The 16481-nt window shown below is 56.9% G+C and overlaps 1 protein-coding gene across 1 annotated transcript in view; it reads left to right on the top strand.

Moving 5' to 3' along the window:
- TNXB (tenascin XB) overlaps nucleotides 1–14244 on the top strand; it is a 43679-nt gene extending 29435 nt beyond the window's left edge. The window contains 11 exon segments of the mRNA XM_029584528.1: nucleotides 732–854; nucleotides 1110–1253; nucleotides 1928–2047; nucleotides 2147–2290; nucleotides 2453–2586; nucleotides 5523–5655; nucleotides 5942–6093; nucleotides 6828–6924; nucleotides 12134–12295; nucleotides 12596–12759; nucleotides 14044–14244. Of these exon segments, the coding sequence (XP_029440388.1) occupies nucleotides 732–854; nucleotides 1110–1253; nucleotides 1928–2047; nucleotides 2147–2290; nucleotides 2453–2586; nucleotides 5523–5655; nucleotides 5942–6093; nucleotides 6828–6924; nucleotides 12134–12295; nucleotides 12596–12759; nucleotides 14044–14151 (1481 nt within the window). The 3' untranslated portion in view covers nucleotides 14152–14244.
- The last annotated feature ends 2237 nt before the right edge of the window (nucleotides 14245–16481 follow it).

Raw genomic sequence — 16481 nt, 5'->3', positions numbered from 1 at the left:
CCTCGGCGTGAGTCCCTTTATCTCCTTATACCTCAGTTCTAATCCCCGGCTCTGCTGTTTGCTCTGTGTGTGTGACCTCGGTGTGAGTCCCTTTATCCCCCTGTGCCTCACTTCCAGTCCCCGGCTCTGTCACTGATTCTGTGTGTGTGACCTCGGCGTGAGTCCCTTTATCTCCTTATACCTCAGTTCTAATCCCCGGCTCTGTCACTGACCTCGGCGTGAGTCCCTTTATCCCCCTGTGCCTCATTTCCAGTCCCCGGCTCTGTGGGCTACTCACTTTTCACCCCCACCTTGCCTCCCTTTTGATACCCCCTTCCTGTCTTCCCCGGGCCCTCAGAAGGATCTTCGCTCCAGCCCGCAGCCCCTCCCCGCCAGGTCTGTGATTTCATGCAGAAGGAAGCAGGGGGGGGGGGGGGTGGGGGGCCAGCCCAGCTGAGGAATCTCATCTGCTCCTCTCGCACAAAATCCAAGGACCCCAGCCCAGGACAGGGAGAGGAGGGGGTCGGAACCCTGCAGCTATTTCTTGCTTCTTGACCCCATCGGAGACGGGAGGAGGCGGCCCCAGGTGGGAGGCGCTCTCCCGGCGCGTAGGAGAGGGGAACACGCGCGCAGAATGTTACCCGTGGGCGCCGGGGCCCTCCGTTCCCTCAGCCGCCGGCTGCACGTCTGTCTCCTCCTTCCCCCGTGGTGAGCTCTCTCTCTCTAAAGCCACGCATCCTTTCCCCCGGCAGAGCTGGAGGCCCCCCGCGACCTGGAGTTCAGCGACATCACGGAGACCTCCGCCGCAGTGAGCTGGAGGCCGCCGCTGGCCTCCGTGGACAGGTTCAAGGTCTCCTTCCAGCTAGCCCATGGAGGTAAGAGAGCGCGACGGCGTCGGGGGGGGGGGGGGAGGGGAACGACCGTCTCCGCGCCTCCGCACTCTGGGGTGGGGAGAGGCCGAGCTGGGCCTGGGTTCTTACGGCTGCTTGTGACCTGGCACTCCTGGGGGAGACCCTGGTTAGGAGGGTCCCCGCGAGCCCTTCGCTCGCCGCTCGGGGCGTGACCTCCCTCCCTCTCCCTCATTTCTAGCGTCTTCGTGTCCTTGTGTTTTGTTTTGTTTTTTTTCCTAGGGGAACCTCAGAGCATCAACGTGGAAGGCAGGAAGACCACGACCGCCATCACGGGCCTGATCCCCGGGGCACGCTACGAAGTCATCGTGATGGCGCTGCGCGGCTTCGAGGAGAGCGAACCCCTCATGGGCTTCCTTACCACAGGTAATGGCGAGCAGAGAAAGCTCAGTGACCCCGCACCCAGGTCCACCCCCCCTTCCCCCTGGGAGGCTACTGAAATGGCCAGCGAGGGGGGCAGATCAGAGATCTGAGCGCGCACGTCCCCGGAGGAAAGGCGAGGTAGGGGGAGATACGAGAGGGGACGCCCAGGAGCTGAGCCTCTTTCAAGGGGGGGTAGAGGAGGCTCTGGAACCAGGGGGGTCGTGGGATGAGGGGCAAAGGGGGCAGCTCGGGAGTGATCTCAGGTGATATTTCTTTACAGAGCAGGGCGGTGGATGCGTGGAGCGGCCTCCCCCGTGGAGGTGGCGGAGGCGAGAATGATGCCTGGGATGAACGCAGGGGGATCTCTGAGGGGGGGGGGACTGGCAGGGACCGTAGAGTTGAGCAGTCGGCGTGGAAGGGGCCGCCGTGTTTCTGAGTCCTGCTCCCTTTCATCCGCACCTCTTCTTCTAAACCTTCCTTTCCTCCCCCCCCCCCCCCTAAAAAAAAAAAAAAAAAAGGGTTGCCGTCTTGTTGCACCCCCTCGATTTGCATTTTACCGTCTCCATCGTGTGCACCACCTCCCCTTCCGGGGTGTGCGCGCTCGGGCCCTCGAGCCTCGCCTTGCACGGCGAACAGCGTCTAACCCCCCCCCCCCCCCCGTCCCTTTCCTCTTCCAGTCGCCGACGGGCCCACCGACCTCCGGGCCGTGAACGTCAGCGACTCCTCGGCTCTTCTGCTCTGGAGGCCGGCCCTGGCCGCCGTGGACGCCTACGTCGTCGCCTACGGAGCGGAGAACGGTGAGCTGGGGGCAGGGCAGGGCGGGGAGGGAAGGGGGGGCCGACCCTTCCCCCCCCCTCCGCCTTTCATCTCCCTCCTTTCTTAAACCCCCCCTGCAGCTCCGACAATCACCGAAACCGTTTCCGAGGACAAGTCCAGTCTGCCGCTCAGCGGCCTGAGCGTGGATACGGAGTACGAGGTCCAGGTTCACAGCACCAGAGGCTCCAAGAGCAGCTCCCCGGCCAGCACCGCCTTCACCACCGGTCTGTATTGACCCCCCCCAATCGGCCATCAATGCCGTTCCTGCCGCCTCTCTCCTCCCCCCCCGTCTGTCTCGCTGGCCCCCCCCCCCGTGGCGTGCGTCCGGAGGAGATTCGGCGTCATCTCTCCGGCTGACTTTTGTCTGTCTCTCTCTCCGTCTCCAGGCGCCGATGCCCCCAGGGATCTGGTGGCCAGCGGAGTGACTCCCCGCGGGGCGGTGCTCTCCTGGACAGCCCCACGGGCCACGCCCTCGGCCTACGTCCTGACGTACGAGGAGACGCCCTCCGGGGAACTGAAGGTGGGGAAGGGGACGCTCGGATATCCACCCCGCACTCTCCCGGCCATCCATCCAAGCCATTATCCAACACCTGCCAAACACTATAGGACTTTATGACCGCACTAGGTTTCACTCTAACAACCGACAAACCCACGCACAAAGCAGGTCACTCTCTTGACATCTCATTCATTAACCACACTCACTTAGAACACTTGAAAAGCGACTACACACCCATCCCCTGGTCGGATCACTTCCTCATAAAATCCAACCTGAAATTCATTGAACCTCTAACACAAGAAAAAAAGTAAGCCCAGTAAATTTAAATAAATCGACCACCCTATAATTCTGAATTACTAAAAGACAAGTTAGAAGAAAAGCTAACAAAATTAGACTACTCCAACTGCTGCTCCGCAGCCACAACATGGATGCAAGCAACCAATAACCTAGCCGAGGAGATAAACCCAACAAGATACATCAACGTCAAAGAACCTAAAACAAACAAACTCCTGGCACAATGAAAAAATAAAAGAAGTCAAAAGGAACCTGAAAAAGAATGGAGAAAAAATAAAAACACCCATAACCTAAGCAAGTACAGAAAACACAGAGCCTTTTACAAACAAATAATTCTCAATGCAAAAAAACAGTTCTACGACACTAAAATAGAGAAATATGCTAACAACCCTAGAACCTTATTTTCCATTGTAAGAGATCTCACTAATGACAAATCCAACTCCCCACTAAACCTACCAGTAAATAAATGTAATGAAATAGCCAACTTTTTCAGTGACAAGATCAAAAAATCTAAACACAAAAATTCCAGATACAACAAAACAGGAAATCAAAATGAAAAAAAGAGAGACGTTGAACAATGGAAGACATTTGATATGGTATCTGAAATAGAAATTGAGTCTAAGCTAAGAAAACTAAACCCCGCCCCTCATCCATGTGACAGTACCAACCACTGAAATAAAAAAAAGTAGCCAATACAGTATCCCCAACATTAACAAAGATAGTGAATCTCTCGCTAGAGGAAGGAATCATTCCAGATAATCTAAAAGGGGCAATTGTTAAACCAATTTAAAAAAAAAAAAAAAAAAAGAACACCGACCCGCTCAATCTGAGCAATTACAGACCTATATCAAACCTACCACTAATTGCCAAATTAATCGAAAAAAACTATACAAAAGCAACTAGCGGAGCACTTAGAGAACAACAACATCTTGTATCCATCACCACATGGCTTTAGAAAACACTATAGTACAGAAATATTACTGCTAGCACTAACAAACAACATCATGAGAGGTTTTGACAATGGCAAACACTATATTTTAGTGATGCTGGACTTATCAGCAGCATTTGACACCGTAAATCACGACATACTTTTAAATAGACTAGAGGAAATAGGATTGAGTAACATAACTATAAAATGGTTCAGATCATATCTAAGTAACAGATATTTCCAAGTTCAAATCAAAGACGTAATGTCAGAAAAAATACACCTACAAACTGGAGTACCACAGGGGTCAGCTCTATCTGCTACACTCTTTAACATATACCTGTTACCTTTATGCCATCTACTAGCCGGGCTGGACATAACAGACTATATATACGCTGATGATATACAGCTAATACTTCCCATAGATGAAACTATTGAAAAAACATTAAATATCGCTAACATGTACCTTGACATCATAAAACAATTACTAAACCAAATGGAGCTAGTAATCAACAGAGAAAACAGAATTCCTACATCTGGAACGCAAAAAGACAGAGATCATTCAAAACACTATTACACTCAAAAACAACCAAAAGATTGAGCTAGCGGAGAAAGTACGGAACCTAGGAGTTATAATTGACTCCGAATTAAGCTTAAAACAACATATATCCTTAAAAGTTAGAGAAGGATACGCTAAACTTATGGTACTCAGAAGACTCAAACCACTTCTAACGCCAAAGAACTTTCGTTCAGTCCTACAAGCACTGATTTTTGCAAGCACCGACTACTGCAATGCGCTACTACTAGGCTTACCATACACCTCACTCAGACCACTACAAATTTTACAAAACACTGCTGCAAGAATTTTGACCGGTAAAAACAAGAGAGACCACATCACCGAAACCCTAGCTGAGTTACACTGGTTACCTGTTGAGCAGAGAATACAATACAAAACACTTTGCATCTTACATAAATTAATACATAACGAAAAAGCGGAATGGCTTAACACAGCCCTCCCCGTACACGTTCCAAACAGAAACCTAAGATCAGCAAATAAAGCACTCCTTACTATCCCATCAATTAAGACAGCAAGACTAACTCAAGTGAGAGAGAGAGCACTATCCTTGGCAGGACCCACACTGTGGAACACCATGCCACTAGAGTTAAGGCTGCAAAGAGACAACAAAACCTTCAGAAAAGGCTTAAAAACCTGGCTATTCAAGCAAGCCTACCAAACAGAGAAGGGGGAAACAGTGAGGCAGGCGAAGTGAGAGATATGAAAAAATAAGGTGTGTAGCGATAGTTCTATCTGTTTTTACTCTACCTTCTCGCTCTTCACCAGAAGAGAAAAGTTGACACTTATAAAGTTAGAATTGTTTTTAAACTGATAATTCCTGGACAGTATTGTATCACAAACCAATTATATCATTGAGAAAACTATCTACCGAATCATTACTGCACCTGTGTAAATTAATATATCTCAGCATCCTTACTTTATGTGCCCTGTTGTAAACCGTTGTGACGGATCCTTCTTAACCACGGTATAGAAAAGATTTAAATAAATAAATAAATGCAAGCATCCCTCTGTCCTGCTCTCTCTTTCCGTCTGTCAGTCCTTATGGCCCTCTCTCTCTTTTTTTTTCTCACCCCCATGTCTCTCCTCATCTCCCCCTCTTCCTTCGCTCCCCACCCTCTCGCTCTCTCTCTCTCCAGCCGGTGTCATTTTCTCTTCACGTTTCAGGAGGTCAAGCTGCCCGCCTCGGCCACCTCCCACGAGCTTACGGATCTCTTCTCGTCCACCCGGTACCAGGCCCGCCTGCAGGCGCTGAGGGGGGACGTCAGAACAGCACCTACCAGCACCTGGTTCACCACAGGTACGGGGAGGGGGAGTGGGGACGAGGTACCACGGCTCCTGGATATCCCCCTGGTGGTCCAGCTCCCCTGCAGGGGGGGGATGCGCCCGAGTGCGGTCATTAAGGGAACCCCCTCGGCTCGGCCACCTTTTCACCCCCTCGCCCCCCCCCCCGTAGACGGGGTGAAAGGTGCGCACCCTGCTCCGAGGGGAGGTTCTCGCCTTCCTGCCTTGCGTCTCTTCCTCTGCCCCCTCCCCCCTGTTACCGGCATTACCAGCAGCCCCCTCCCTTCCCCCATCCGCTGCAGGGTGGCTGAGGTACCCCTTTCCTCGGGACTGTGCGGAGGAGCAGCTGAACGGTATCGCCCGCTCCGGGCCGGCCACCATCTTCCTGGCAGGAGAGCGGAAGCAGCCGCTGAAGGTTTTCTGCGACGTGGAGACGGACGGGGGAGGCTGGCTCGTGAGTACAAGCAGCAGCGGTGGTGGTGGTGGGGGGTTACGGGTCGTGGCGGGGGGTGGCTGCCTCACGCCAGGTGCAGGGAATAGGCAGATTCAGGCTCTGGAGTCCCCCCATTGCATGCAGGGGTAGCGTAGTTCTGATCCTCCTAGGGATAAAGTTCACCTTCAGCGCGTGACGCCGCCGGAGGCGCACGCTCCGATTCCCTTATGGGGACACGGGAGGGACATCTCAGATCTACAACGCTCTGCATGCGAGGAGGCAAAATGAAGACCAGGATCAGCCCTTCTCTCTGGTCGACCTGGGGTAAGGTGGTGACCCCAGGTTAAGGGGGGGGGGGGGGGGAGGGAAGAGGGTTTACAGCATTGCCTGGTGCAAGATGGGGAAAATAGTGGGAGGGGGAAGGGAAGCCACCAACTTGTCCCATTTGTTATCACTTCCTCCCATGTAGAGTGGGAACTACCAGTCCCAGCATGCAATGGGGAGGGGCAGAGAAAAACCAGGACTGGCTCAAACTGTGCCTAAGGATCAGGCGCCATCTGCGGGGGGGGGGGACGGAAAGATTTAGCCTCTCCCCCCCTCTGGTGGTGGGGGGGGGGGGGTTTTGACCTGCCCTTATCACACTCCTGTCACGGGAGGGGGGGGGGGCAGTTAATTGGTGGAGACTGTGCAGTAATAACCACCCCCATCCCCTTCCCACCTCCTAATGCCTGTGTTTGCCTGGGGTCATTGGGAAGGTTTTCCAGCGGCGGATGAACGGGAAGACGGATTTCTGGCGAGACTGGGATGAGTACGCAGCCGGCTTCGGCAACCTGACCCAGGAGTTCTGGCTCGGTGAGCGAAAGGGGGGGCTCTGCCCGCTCCCTTTTCCTCCTAAGCTTTTCCATCTCAACCCTCATCCCCTTCCCCGGGGTCAGGCAAATCCTGGCTTTGCCCCATTGCATGCAGGGAGACGTAATTCGGACTGATTAATGTCAGAACCTCACATCCCTGCTATGCCCTGAGGGAAACATCTGTTCAGCTGGCCTGGGGTAAGGTGCAAACCCTACCGCCTTCTCTCTCCTTCCCAAATCCTCTCCCTTCTGGGCTGAAAGACTTTGCATCCATCCCCTGAGCCCTCCCGTCCCCTAGAGGTGAGAGGCTCTGTATCCCTGTGCCCATCCCCTGAGCCCTCCCGTCCCCAGTGCCCTAGAGGTGAGAGGCTCTGTGTCCCTGTGCCCATCCCCTGAGCCCTCCCATCCCCAGTGCCCTAGAGGTGAGAGGCTCTGTGTCCCTGTGCCCATCCCCTGAGCCCTCCTGTCCTCAGTGCCCTAGAGGTGACAGGCTGTGTATCCCTATGTCCATCCCCTGAGCCCTCCCGTCCCCAGTGCCCTAGAGGTGAGAGGCTCTGTATCCCTGTGCCCATCCCCTGAGCCCTCCCATCCCCAGTGCCCTAGAGGTGAGAGGCTCTGTGTCCCTGTGCCCATCCCCTGAGCCCTCCTGTCCTCAGTGCCCTAGAGGTGACAGGCTGTGTATCCCTATGTCCATCCCCTGATCCCTCCTGTCCCCAGTGCCCTAGAGGTGAGAGGCTCTGTGTCCCTGTGCCCATCCCCTGAGCCCTCCCATCCCCAGTGCCCTAGAGGTGACAGGCTCTGTGTCCCTGTGCCCATCCCCTGAGCCCTCCCGTCCCCAGTGCCCTAGAGGTGAGAGGCTCTGTGTCCCTGTGCCCATCCCCTGAGCCCTCCCGTCCCCAGTGCCCTAGAGGTGAGAGGCTCTGTATCCCTGTGTCCATCCCCTGAGCCCTCCTGTCCTCAGTGCCCTAGAGGTGACAGGCTCTGTATCCCTATGTCCATCCCCTGATCCCTCCCGTCCCCAGTGCCCTAGAGGTGACAGGCACTGTGTCCCTGTGCCCATCCCCTGAGCCCTCCCATCCCCAGTGCCCTAGAGGTGACAGGCTCTGTGTCCCTGTGCCCATCCCCTGAGCCCTCCCGTCCCCAGTGCCCTAGAGGTGAGAGGCTCTGTGTCCCTGTGCCCATCCCCTGAGCCCTTCCGTCCCCAGTGCCCTAGAGGTGACAGGCTCTGTGTCCCTGTGCCCATCCCCTGAGCCCTCCCGTCCCCAGTGCCCTAGAGGTGACAGGCTCTGTGTCCCTGTGCCCATCCCCTGAGCCCTCCCGTCCCCAGTGCCCTAGAGGTGACAGGCTCTGTATCCCTGTGCCCATCCCCTGAGCCCTCCGGTCCCCAGTGCCCTAGAGGTGACAGGCTCTGTATCCCTGTGCCCATCCCCTGAGCCCTCCCGTCCCCAGTGCCCTAGAGGTGAGAGGCTCTGTATCCCTGTGCCCATCCCCTGAGCCCTCCCGTCCCCAGTGCCCTAGAGGTGAGAGGCTCTGTATCCCTGTGCCCATCCCCTGAGCCCTCCCGTCCCCAGTGCCCTAGAGGTGAGAGGCTCTGTGTCCCTGTGCCCATCCCCTGAGCCCTCCCGTCCCCAGTGCCCTAGAGGTGAGAGCCTCTGTATCCCTGTGCCCATCCCCTGAGCCCTCCCGTCCCCAGTGCCCTAGAGGTGAGAGGCTCTGTGTCCCTGTGCCCATCCCCTGAGCCCTCCCGTCCCCAGTGCCCTAGAGGTGAGAGGCTCTGTGTCCCTGTGCCCATCCCCTGAGCCCTCCCGTCCACAGTGCCCTAGAGGTGAGAGGCTCTGTGTCCCTGTGCCCATCCCCTGAGCCCTCCCGTCCCCAGTGCCCTAGAGGTGACAGGCTCTGTATCCCTGTGCCCATCCCCTGAGCCCTCCCGTCCCCAGTGCCCTAGAGGTGAGAGGCTCTGTATCCCTGTGCCCATCCCCTGAGCCCTCCTGTCCCCAGTGCCCTAGAGGTGAGAGGCTCTGTATCCCTGTGCCCATCCCTGAGCCCTCCCGTCCCCAGTGCCCTAGAGGTGAGAGGCTCTGTATCCCTGTGCCCATCCCCTGAGCCCTCCCGTCCCCAGTGCCCTAGAGGTGACAGGCTCTGTATCCCTGTGCCCATCCCCTGAGCCCTCCCGTCCCCAGTGCCCTAGAGGTGACAGGCTCTGTATCCCTGTGCCCATCCCCTGAGCCCTCCTGTCCCCAGTGCCCTAGAGGTGACAGGCTCTGTGTCCCTGTGCCCATCCCCTGAGCCCTCCCGTCCCCAGTGCCCTAGAGGTGAGAGGCTCTGTGTCCCTGTGCCCATCCCCTGAGCCCTCCCGTCCCCAGTGCCCTAGAGGTGACAGGCTCTGTGTCCCTGTGCCCATCCCCTGAGCCCTCCCGTCCCCAGTGCCCTAGAGGTGACAGGCTCTGTATCCCTGTGCCCATCCCCTGAGCCCTCCCGTCCCCAGTGCCCTAGAGATGAGAGGCTCTGTGTCCCTGTGCCCATCCCCTGAGCCCTCCCGTCCCCAGTGCCCTAGAGGTGACAGGCTCTGTGTCCCTGTGCCCATCCCCTGAGCCCTCCCGTCCCCAGTGCCCTAGAGGTGAGAGGCTCTGTGTCCCTGTGCCCATCCCCTGAGCCCTCCCGTCCCCAGTGCCCTAGAGGTGAGAGGCTCTGTATCCCTGTGCCCATCCCCTGAGCCCTCCCGTCCCCAGTGCCCTAGAGGTGACAGGCTCTGTGTCCCTGTGCCCATCCCCTGAGCCCTCCTGTCCCCAGCGCCCTAGAGGTGACAGGCTCTGTATCCCTGTGCCCATCCCCTGAGCCCTCCCGTCCCCAGTGCCCTAGAGGTGACAGGCTCTGTATCCCTGTGCCCATCCCCTGAGCCCTCCGGTCCCCAGTGCCCTAGAGGTGACAGGCTCTGTGTCCCTGTGCCCATCCCCTGAGCCCTCCCGTTCCCAGTGCCCTAGAGGTGACAGGCTCTGTATCTCTGTGCCCATCCCATGAGTCCTCCTGTCCCCAGTGCCCTAGAGGTGACAGGCTCTGTATCCCTGTGCCCATCCCCTCAGCCCTCCCGTCCCCAGTGCCCTAGAGGTGACAGGCTCTGTATCCCTGTGCCCATCCCCTCAGCCCTCCCGTCCCCAGTGCCCTAGAGGTGACAGGCTCTGTATCCTTGTGCCCATCACCTGAGGCCTCTCGTCCCCAGTGCCCTAGAGGTGACAGGCTCTGTATCCCTGTGCCCATCCCCTGAGCCTTCCTGTCCCCAGTGCCCTAGAGGTGACAGGCTCTGTATCCCTGTGCCCATCCCCTGAGCCCTCCCGTCCCCAGTGCCCCAGAGGTGACAGGCTCTGTATCCCTGTGCCCATCCCCTGAGCCCTCCCGTCCCCAGTGCCCTAGAGGTGAGAGGCTCTGTATCCTTGTGCCCATCCCCTGAGCCCTCCCGTCCCCAGTGCCCTAGAGGTGACAGGCTCTGTATCCTTGTGCCCATCACCTGAGGCCTCTCGTCCCCAGTGCCCTAGAGGTGACAGGCTCTGTATCCCTGTGCCCATCCCCTGAGCCCTCCCGTCCCCAGTGCCCCAGAGGTGACAGGCTCTGTATCCCTGTGCCCATCCCCTGAGCCCTCCCGTCCCCAGTGCCCTAGAGGTGACAGGCTCTGTATCCCTGTGCCCATCCCCTGAGCCCTCCCGTCCCCAGTGCCCTAGAGGTGACAGGCTCTGTATCCCTGTGCCCATCCCCTGAGCCCTCCCATCCCCAGTGCCCTAGAGGTGACAGGCCCTGTATCCCTGTGCCCATCCCCTGAGCCCTCCCGTCCCCAGTGCCCTAGAGGTGAGAGGCTCTGTATCCCTGTGCCCATCCCCTGAGCCCTCCCGTCCCCAGTGCCCTAGAGGTGACAGGCTCTGTATCCCTGTGCCCATCCCCTGAGCCCTCCCGTCCCCAGTGCCCTAGAGGTGACAGGCTCTGTATCCCTGTGCCCATCCCCTGAGCCCTCCCATCCCCAGTGCCCTAGAGGTGACAGGCCCTGTATCCCTGTGCCCATCCCCTGAGCCCTCCCGTCCCCAGTGCCCTAGAGGTGAGAGGCTCTGTATCCCTGTGCCCATCCCCTGAGCCCTCCCGTCCCCAGTGCCCTAGAGGTGACAGGCTCTGTATCCCTGTGCCCATCCCCTGAGCCCTCCCGTCCCCAGTGCCCTAGAGGTGACAGGCTCTGTATCCCTGTGCCCATCCCCTGAGCCCTCCCGTCCCCAGTGCCCTAGAGGTGACAGGCTCTGTATCCCTGTGCCCATCCCCTGAGCCCTCCCGTCCCCAGTGCCCTAGAGGTGACAGGCTCTGTATCCCTGTGCCCATCCCCTGAGCCCTCCCGTCCCCAGTGCCCTAGAGGTGACAGGCTCTGTATCCCTGTGCCCATCCCCTGAGCCCTCCCGTCCCCAGTGCCCTAGAGGTGACAGGCTCTGTATCCCTGTGCCCATCCCCTGAGCCCTCCCGTCCCCAGTGCCCTAGAGGTGACAGGCTCTGTACCCCTGTACCCTCCCATCCCCAGTGCCCTAGAGGTGAGAGGCTCTGTATCCCTGTGCCCATCCCCTGAGCCCTCCGGTCCCCAGTGCCCTAGAGGTGAGAGATTCTGTATCCCTGTGCCCAACCCCTGAGCCCTCCCGTCCCCAGTGCCCTAGAGGTGACAGGCTCTGTATCCCTGTGCCCATCCCCTGAGCCCTCCCATCCCCAGTGCCCTAGAGGTGACAGGCTCTGTATCCCTGTGCCCATCCCCTGAGCCCTCCCGTCCCCAGTGCCCTAGAGGTGACAGGCTCTGTATCCCTGTGCCCATCCCCTGAGCCCTCCCGTCCCCAATGCCCCAGAGGTGAGAGGCTCTGTGTCCCTGTGCCCATCCCCTGAGCCCTCCCGTCCCCAGTGCCCTAGAGGTGACAGGCTCTGTATCCCTGTGCCCATCCCCTGAGCCCTCCCGTCCCCAGTGCCCTAGAGGTGACAGGCTCTGTACCCCTGTACCCTCCCATCCCCAGTGCCCTAGAGGTGAGAGGCTCTGTATCCCTGTGCCCATCCCCTCAGCCCTCCCATCCCCAGTGCCTTAGAGTTTGACAGGCTCTGTACCTCCTGCACCTTTAAACCCCCTCAGTGCTTGGAGATGAGCTCTCAGGACCGGCGGTGTTGCTCGTGAGCTGGGTTTAACACTCACCTCCCCATGTTCCAGGGCAACAACAACCTGCATCGCTTGACCTCTCAGGGCGTGTACGAGCTTCGCGTCGACCTGCGCACGAACAACGAATCCGTCTACGCCGTCTATGACCACTTCCGCGTGGAACCGGAATCCAAATATTACCGGCTGCGGCTGGGGAGATATAGCGGCACCGCAGGTAGGCCCCCCAGTGAGAAACAGAGCGGGGGGGGGGGGGGGGAACGCAAGGGGTAGCGGCCTCAGAGACCGCAATGAGAGCGCTGGGAGGGGAGGGCCTGAGGGATCCCCGGGGACGGCAGCAGATAGCCGGGATAAGGGACAGCAGCACGGTCTTGAAAAGGGGCAGTGCCACCCAATGGCAGAGAGAGACCACTCCCTGCTAGTTTTGACCCTGGGTGTTCCCTCTCCTCGTTCCTTGCTCCCTCTCTCTCTCACCTTGGGGCTTGTTCTCCCTCTCTCTCTCCCTCTCTCTGAGCAGGAGATTCCCTAAGTTACCACAGCGGGAGCGTTTTCTCCACCCGGGACCGTGACTACAACCGGCAGATCCTGCCCTGCGCCGTCTCGTACCGCGGGGCCTGGTGGTACCGCAACTGTCATTACTCCAACCTGAACGGGATGTACAGCAACACCAAGGACCATCAGGTGAGGGAGGGGGCGTGCCAGGGAGCCCCAAAAACCACTCAAGTCCTGTGACGTGGGGGTTCCAGGCAAAGCTGCCGCAAAAAAAAAAAAAACAAACAAAAAACACATTCGGCCGCTGACAGAGTCCCCAGCATTACAAGAGCTGCCATGGGAGCACTCAGTCCTCTGGGAGAACGTAGTTTGTTACAGGATCTATCGCAAGAACACTCAGTGCTGTTTCAGAGTCCCCAGTGTTACAGGAGAAGCTCCCTTCATAGGAACACTTGATCCTGTGACAGAGTCCCCAGTGTTACAGGAGAAGCTCCCTTCAGAGGACACTCGATACTGTGGCAGAGTCCCCAGTGTTACAGGAGAAGCTCCCTTCAGAGGAACACTCGGTCCTGTGGCAGAGTCCCCAGTGTTACAGGAGAAGCTCCCTTCAGAGGAACACTCAGCCCTGTGGCAGAGTCTCCAGTGTTACAGGAGAAGCTCCCTTCAGAGGAACACTCTATCCTGTGACAGAGTCCCCAGTGTTACAGGAGAAGCTCCCTTCAGAGGAACGCTCAGCCTTGTGACAGAGTCCCCAGTGTTACAGGAGAAGTTCCCTTCAGAGGAACACTCAGCCCTGTGACAGAGTCCCCAGTGTTACAGGAGAAGTTCCCTTCAGAGGAACACTCGGTCCTGTGGCAAAGTCCCCGGTGTTACAGGAGAAGCTCCCTTCAGAGGAACACTCGGTCCTGTGGCAGAGTCCCCAGTGTTACAGGAGAAGCTCCCTTCAGAGGACACTCGATACTGTGACAGTCCCCAGTGTTACAGGAGAAGCTCCCTTCGGAGGAACACTCGATCCTGTGACAGAGTCCCCAGTGTTACAGGAAAAGCTCCCTTCGGAGGAACGCTCAGCCCTGTGACAGAGTCCCCAGTGTTACAGGAGAAGCTCCCTTCAGAGGAACGCTCAGCCCTGTGACAGAGTCCCCAGTGTTACAGGAGAAGCTCCCTTCAGAGGAACACTCGGTCCTGTGGCAGAGTCCCCAGTGTTACAGGAGAAGCTCCCTTCAGAGGACACTCGATACTGTGACAGTCCCCAGTGTTACAGGAGAAGCTCCCTTCAGAGGAACACTCGGTCCTGTGACAGACTCTCTCTGTTTCACAGCAGATGTTTTTCGCTGCGAGAAACCTTTGGCACGGATCTTCTCACCCCCTTCCGGATTTGTAATCTGAATGTATTTATTTGTAACTTATAACTTTAATCTGTCAATACACTGATTTTATCTCCTTTTCTACCACCCCCCCCATATGTCCCTGCAGGGTATAAACTGGTATAACTGGAAAGGTTTTGAGTTTTCCATTCCCTTCACCGAGATGAAATTACGGCCTCGGAACGCCGCAGCCCTGCAAAGGCACCGGGAAGACTGAGGAGGAGGAGGAGGAAAAAAAAACCAAAACCAACCAAGACTGAGAAAGGTGGACGGTAGGGTAATGAGACATATCAGACAGGAAGGAGGGAGGGGCCTCTCACCCTCACCCAGGACAGAGACCTCTCAGCCTTCCTCTCCCCAGCCAGGGGAGGGTGGGGATTCGAAATGAAATCACAAACCCCGTTATACAGAGAGAAATCATCCTATAACAGCAGCCTGATCCCTATGTCGGTGCGAGGCCTGCAGGGGGCCTCCGATGTGAATTGGCCGTCCGTGCTGCATTCATGCTTCGCATGGGCCTCACATGTAGATCTGCTCTTCGCCTGTCCGTGCTGTGTGCCTGCAGCGGTGCGATATATATATTTTTTTTTTCACACGACGACGAACAGCACAGCTACACCCTCAGAGCTGCGGGAACTGCTAAAAAAGGAGTAGGATCTCTCCTGAAAACTTTTATCAGCATTAAAAGATTCTCCTGAAAAGGGCGAGGCTCTGACCCAAGCGAAGCGGACGAAGCAAGTAATTTGCGTGTATCTGCTGCATTAATCCCGTCCGGGCCGGGATGCTGCTTCTGGCCTGGAGAGCAAATGATTATAAGCACCTTCCTGGTTTTCCAGTGTATATCAGTGGGGGGGGGGGGGGAGGGGGGGCACAGAGCCCCTGCGAGTTTACAGTACTGGGGGACGGAGGGAGGGGGAGAGAGGGTTCGAAGAGCTTATTATGCACAGCTGTATCTGACTGTGGGGTTTTTTTTGCAAATGGAAATGGCTTTACTATGAACAATAAAGAAATATTTTGAAATAAAACAAAATTAAAATTACAAAAAAAAAAAGAAAAAAAATCCATGCCGTCTTTGCGGGTTTTGCGAGGATGTTGCCTTTTTCCGTACGGGGGCCACTACAGGTAAAAAGCTCACAAAAACCTATCCCTGGTTGTCCTATTTCACACCCTTGTAGGTGTTAAATGCGACGGGGGTCGGTGCAAGGGTATTAGGTGCCCGGCCCCCCCCCCCCCCTCTCGTACGCGCACACAAACGGAAGCGCTGCTCGCGGCCCGCCGAGTCTCTACTCCTCTCGGCCATGAGTGGTGCGGGCCCCCGCATGGCTGCTCTTTGCCGCCCACCAACAGCTGCCGCCCTAGGCGACGCGCCGTCCCTGCTGCCCGGAGGGGGTCTCTGTTCATCGTTTCCTGCTGTTCCCCTCCTCCTTTTAATCTCTGTTTTGAGGCCCTCTCCTCAGGTCCATTCCAGGCAGAGCTCCTGTTATCCCTTCACCCAAGAAGCTGCTGCTGCTCACTGGCTGCCTTGGCTAAATGTCTCTGTGAACAAAACCGTGTTGCCTCAAGGCAGGTGGAAGCAGACGCTCCCTGTCACCGGCAGCAGCACCAGAGGAGTCTCTTACAGCATCCCGTGGCGTGTTGGAGCTTCAGGCTTCTCAGCAGCAGCTGTGGACTTCAGCCTCGTCCACATCAGTCGCTGCCCCCAAAAGAAATCGGGTGGTAGTAGTGCTGCATCTCTCACCCTGTCTTTGACACCTACAGCTGCCTGCTCCAGCTCTCAGCACTGCGCTATCACCGGGAGTTTCAGGCTCTTGAGAAGCCAAAGATAGCTGCCCTTGGAGCATCTCAGAAACCAAGATGGCCGCCTTCCTGTCACAATTTCAGTTAAGTGTAGCTGGGTTTTAAAAGGGTTTGGATGAGTTCCTGGAGGAAAGGTCCATGAATCACTGTTAGTTCATGTAGATCAGGGGAAGCCACTGCTTATCCCTGGTTAGGAGGCAGAGCTTTGGTTTGACCCAGCCTGGCACTTCATTTGTAATGGAAGGGAGGGCTGAGGAGACAGTAAGGACAGGGCCGGATTTAAGGTTTTGTTGCCCATAGGCAGGAGCGGAGAGCTGGGAAGGGGGCAGATGGAGTGCCACCACAGCAGTTTCCTCTTCAGCCTGGGCATCTGGTGCCCTGTGGTTGCTCACCCCCTGGGCAACGAACTGAAATTAACTTTGTTTAATCCGACTTTTGAGCCAGACTCTCGACCGCCTACAAAATGCGTTACCCAGGAGTACCGATTCGTAAAAACCAACAAAACAGTCTGGATCTGATAAGAAGCACCCGTGCTCCTTTCAAAACGTACAGAGCCTCAGGCTTGCAGAGAGAAAGGGTCGGCGCTTCCTACTTTTGAGATGACCTCAGCGGGCGGCACAGCCAAGAGCAGCTGCTGGCTGAGGGTCAAGGTTGAGGATGGAGGGGGGAGATACCCCCTTCCCAATAAGTTGGGACACTTTCTCTTCTCCTCCTAAAAAAAAAACAAAAAACAGAGAGCGAGCGCAAACC

Source organism: Rhinatrema bivittatum, chromosome 19 (genome assembly GCF_901001135.1).
Source record: "Rhinatrema bivittatum chromosome 19, aRhiBiv1.1, whole genome shotgun sequence".
Taxonomy (NCBI): domain Eukaryota; kingdom Metazoa; phylum Chordata; class Amphibia; order Gymnophiona; family Rhinatrematidae; genus Rhinatrema; species Rhinatrema bivittatum.
Note: the sequence above shows the minus strand (reverse complement) of the source record. Positions and strands in the feature narration are given on the sequence as shown.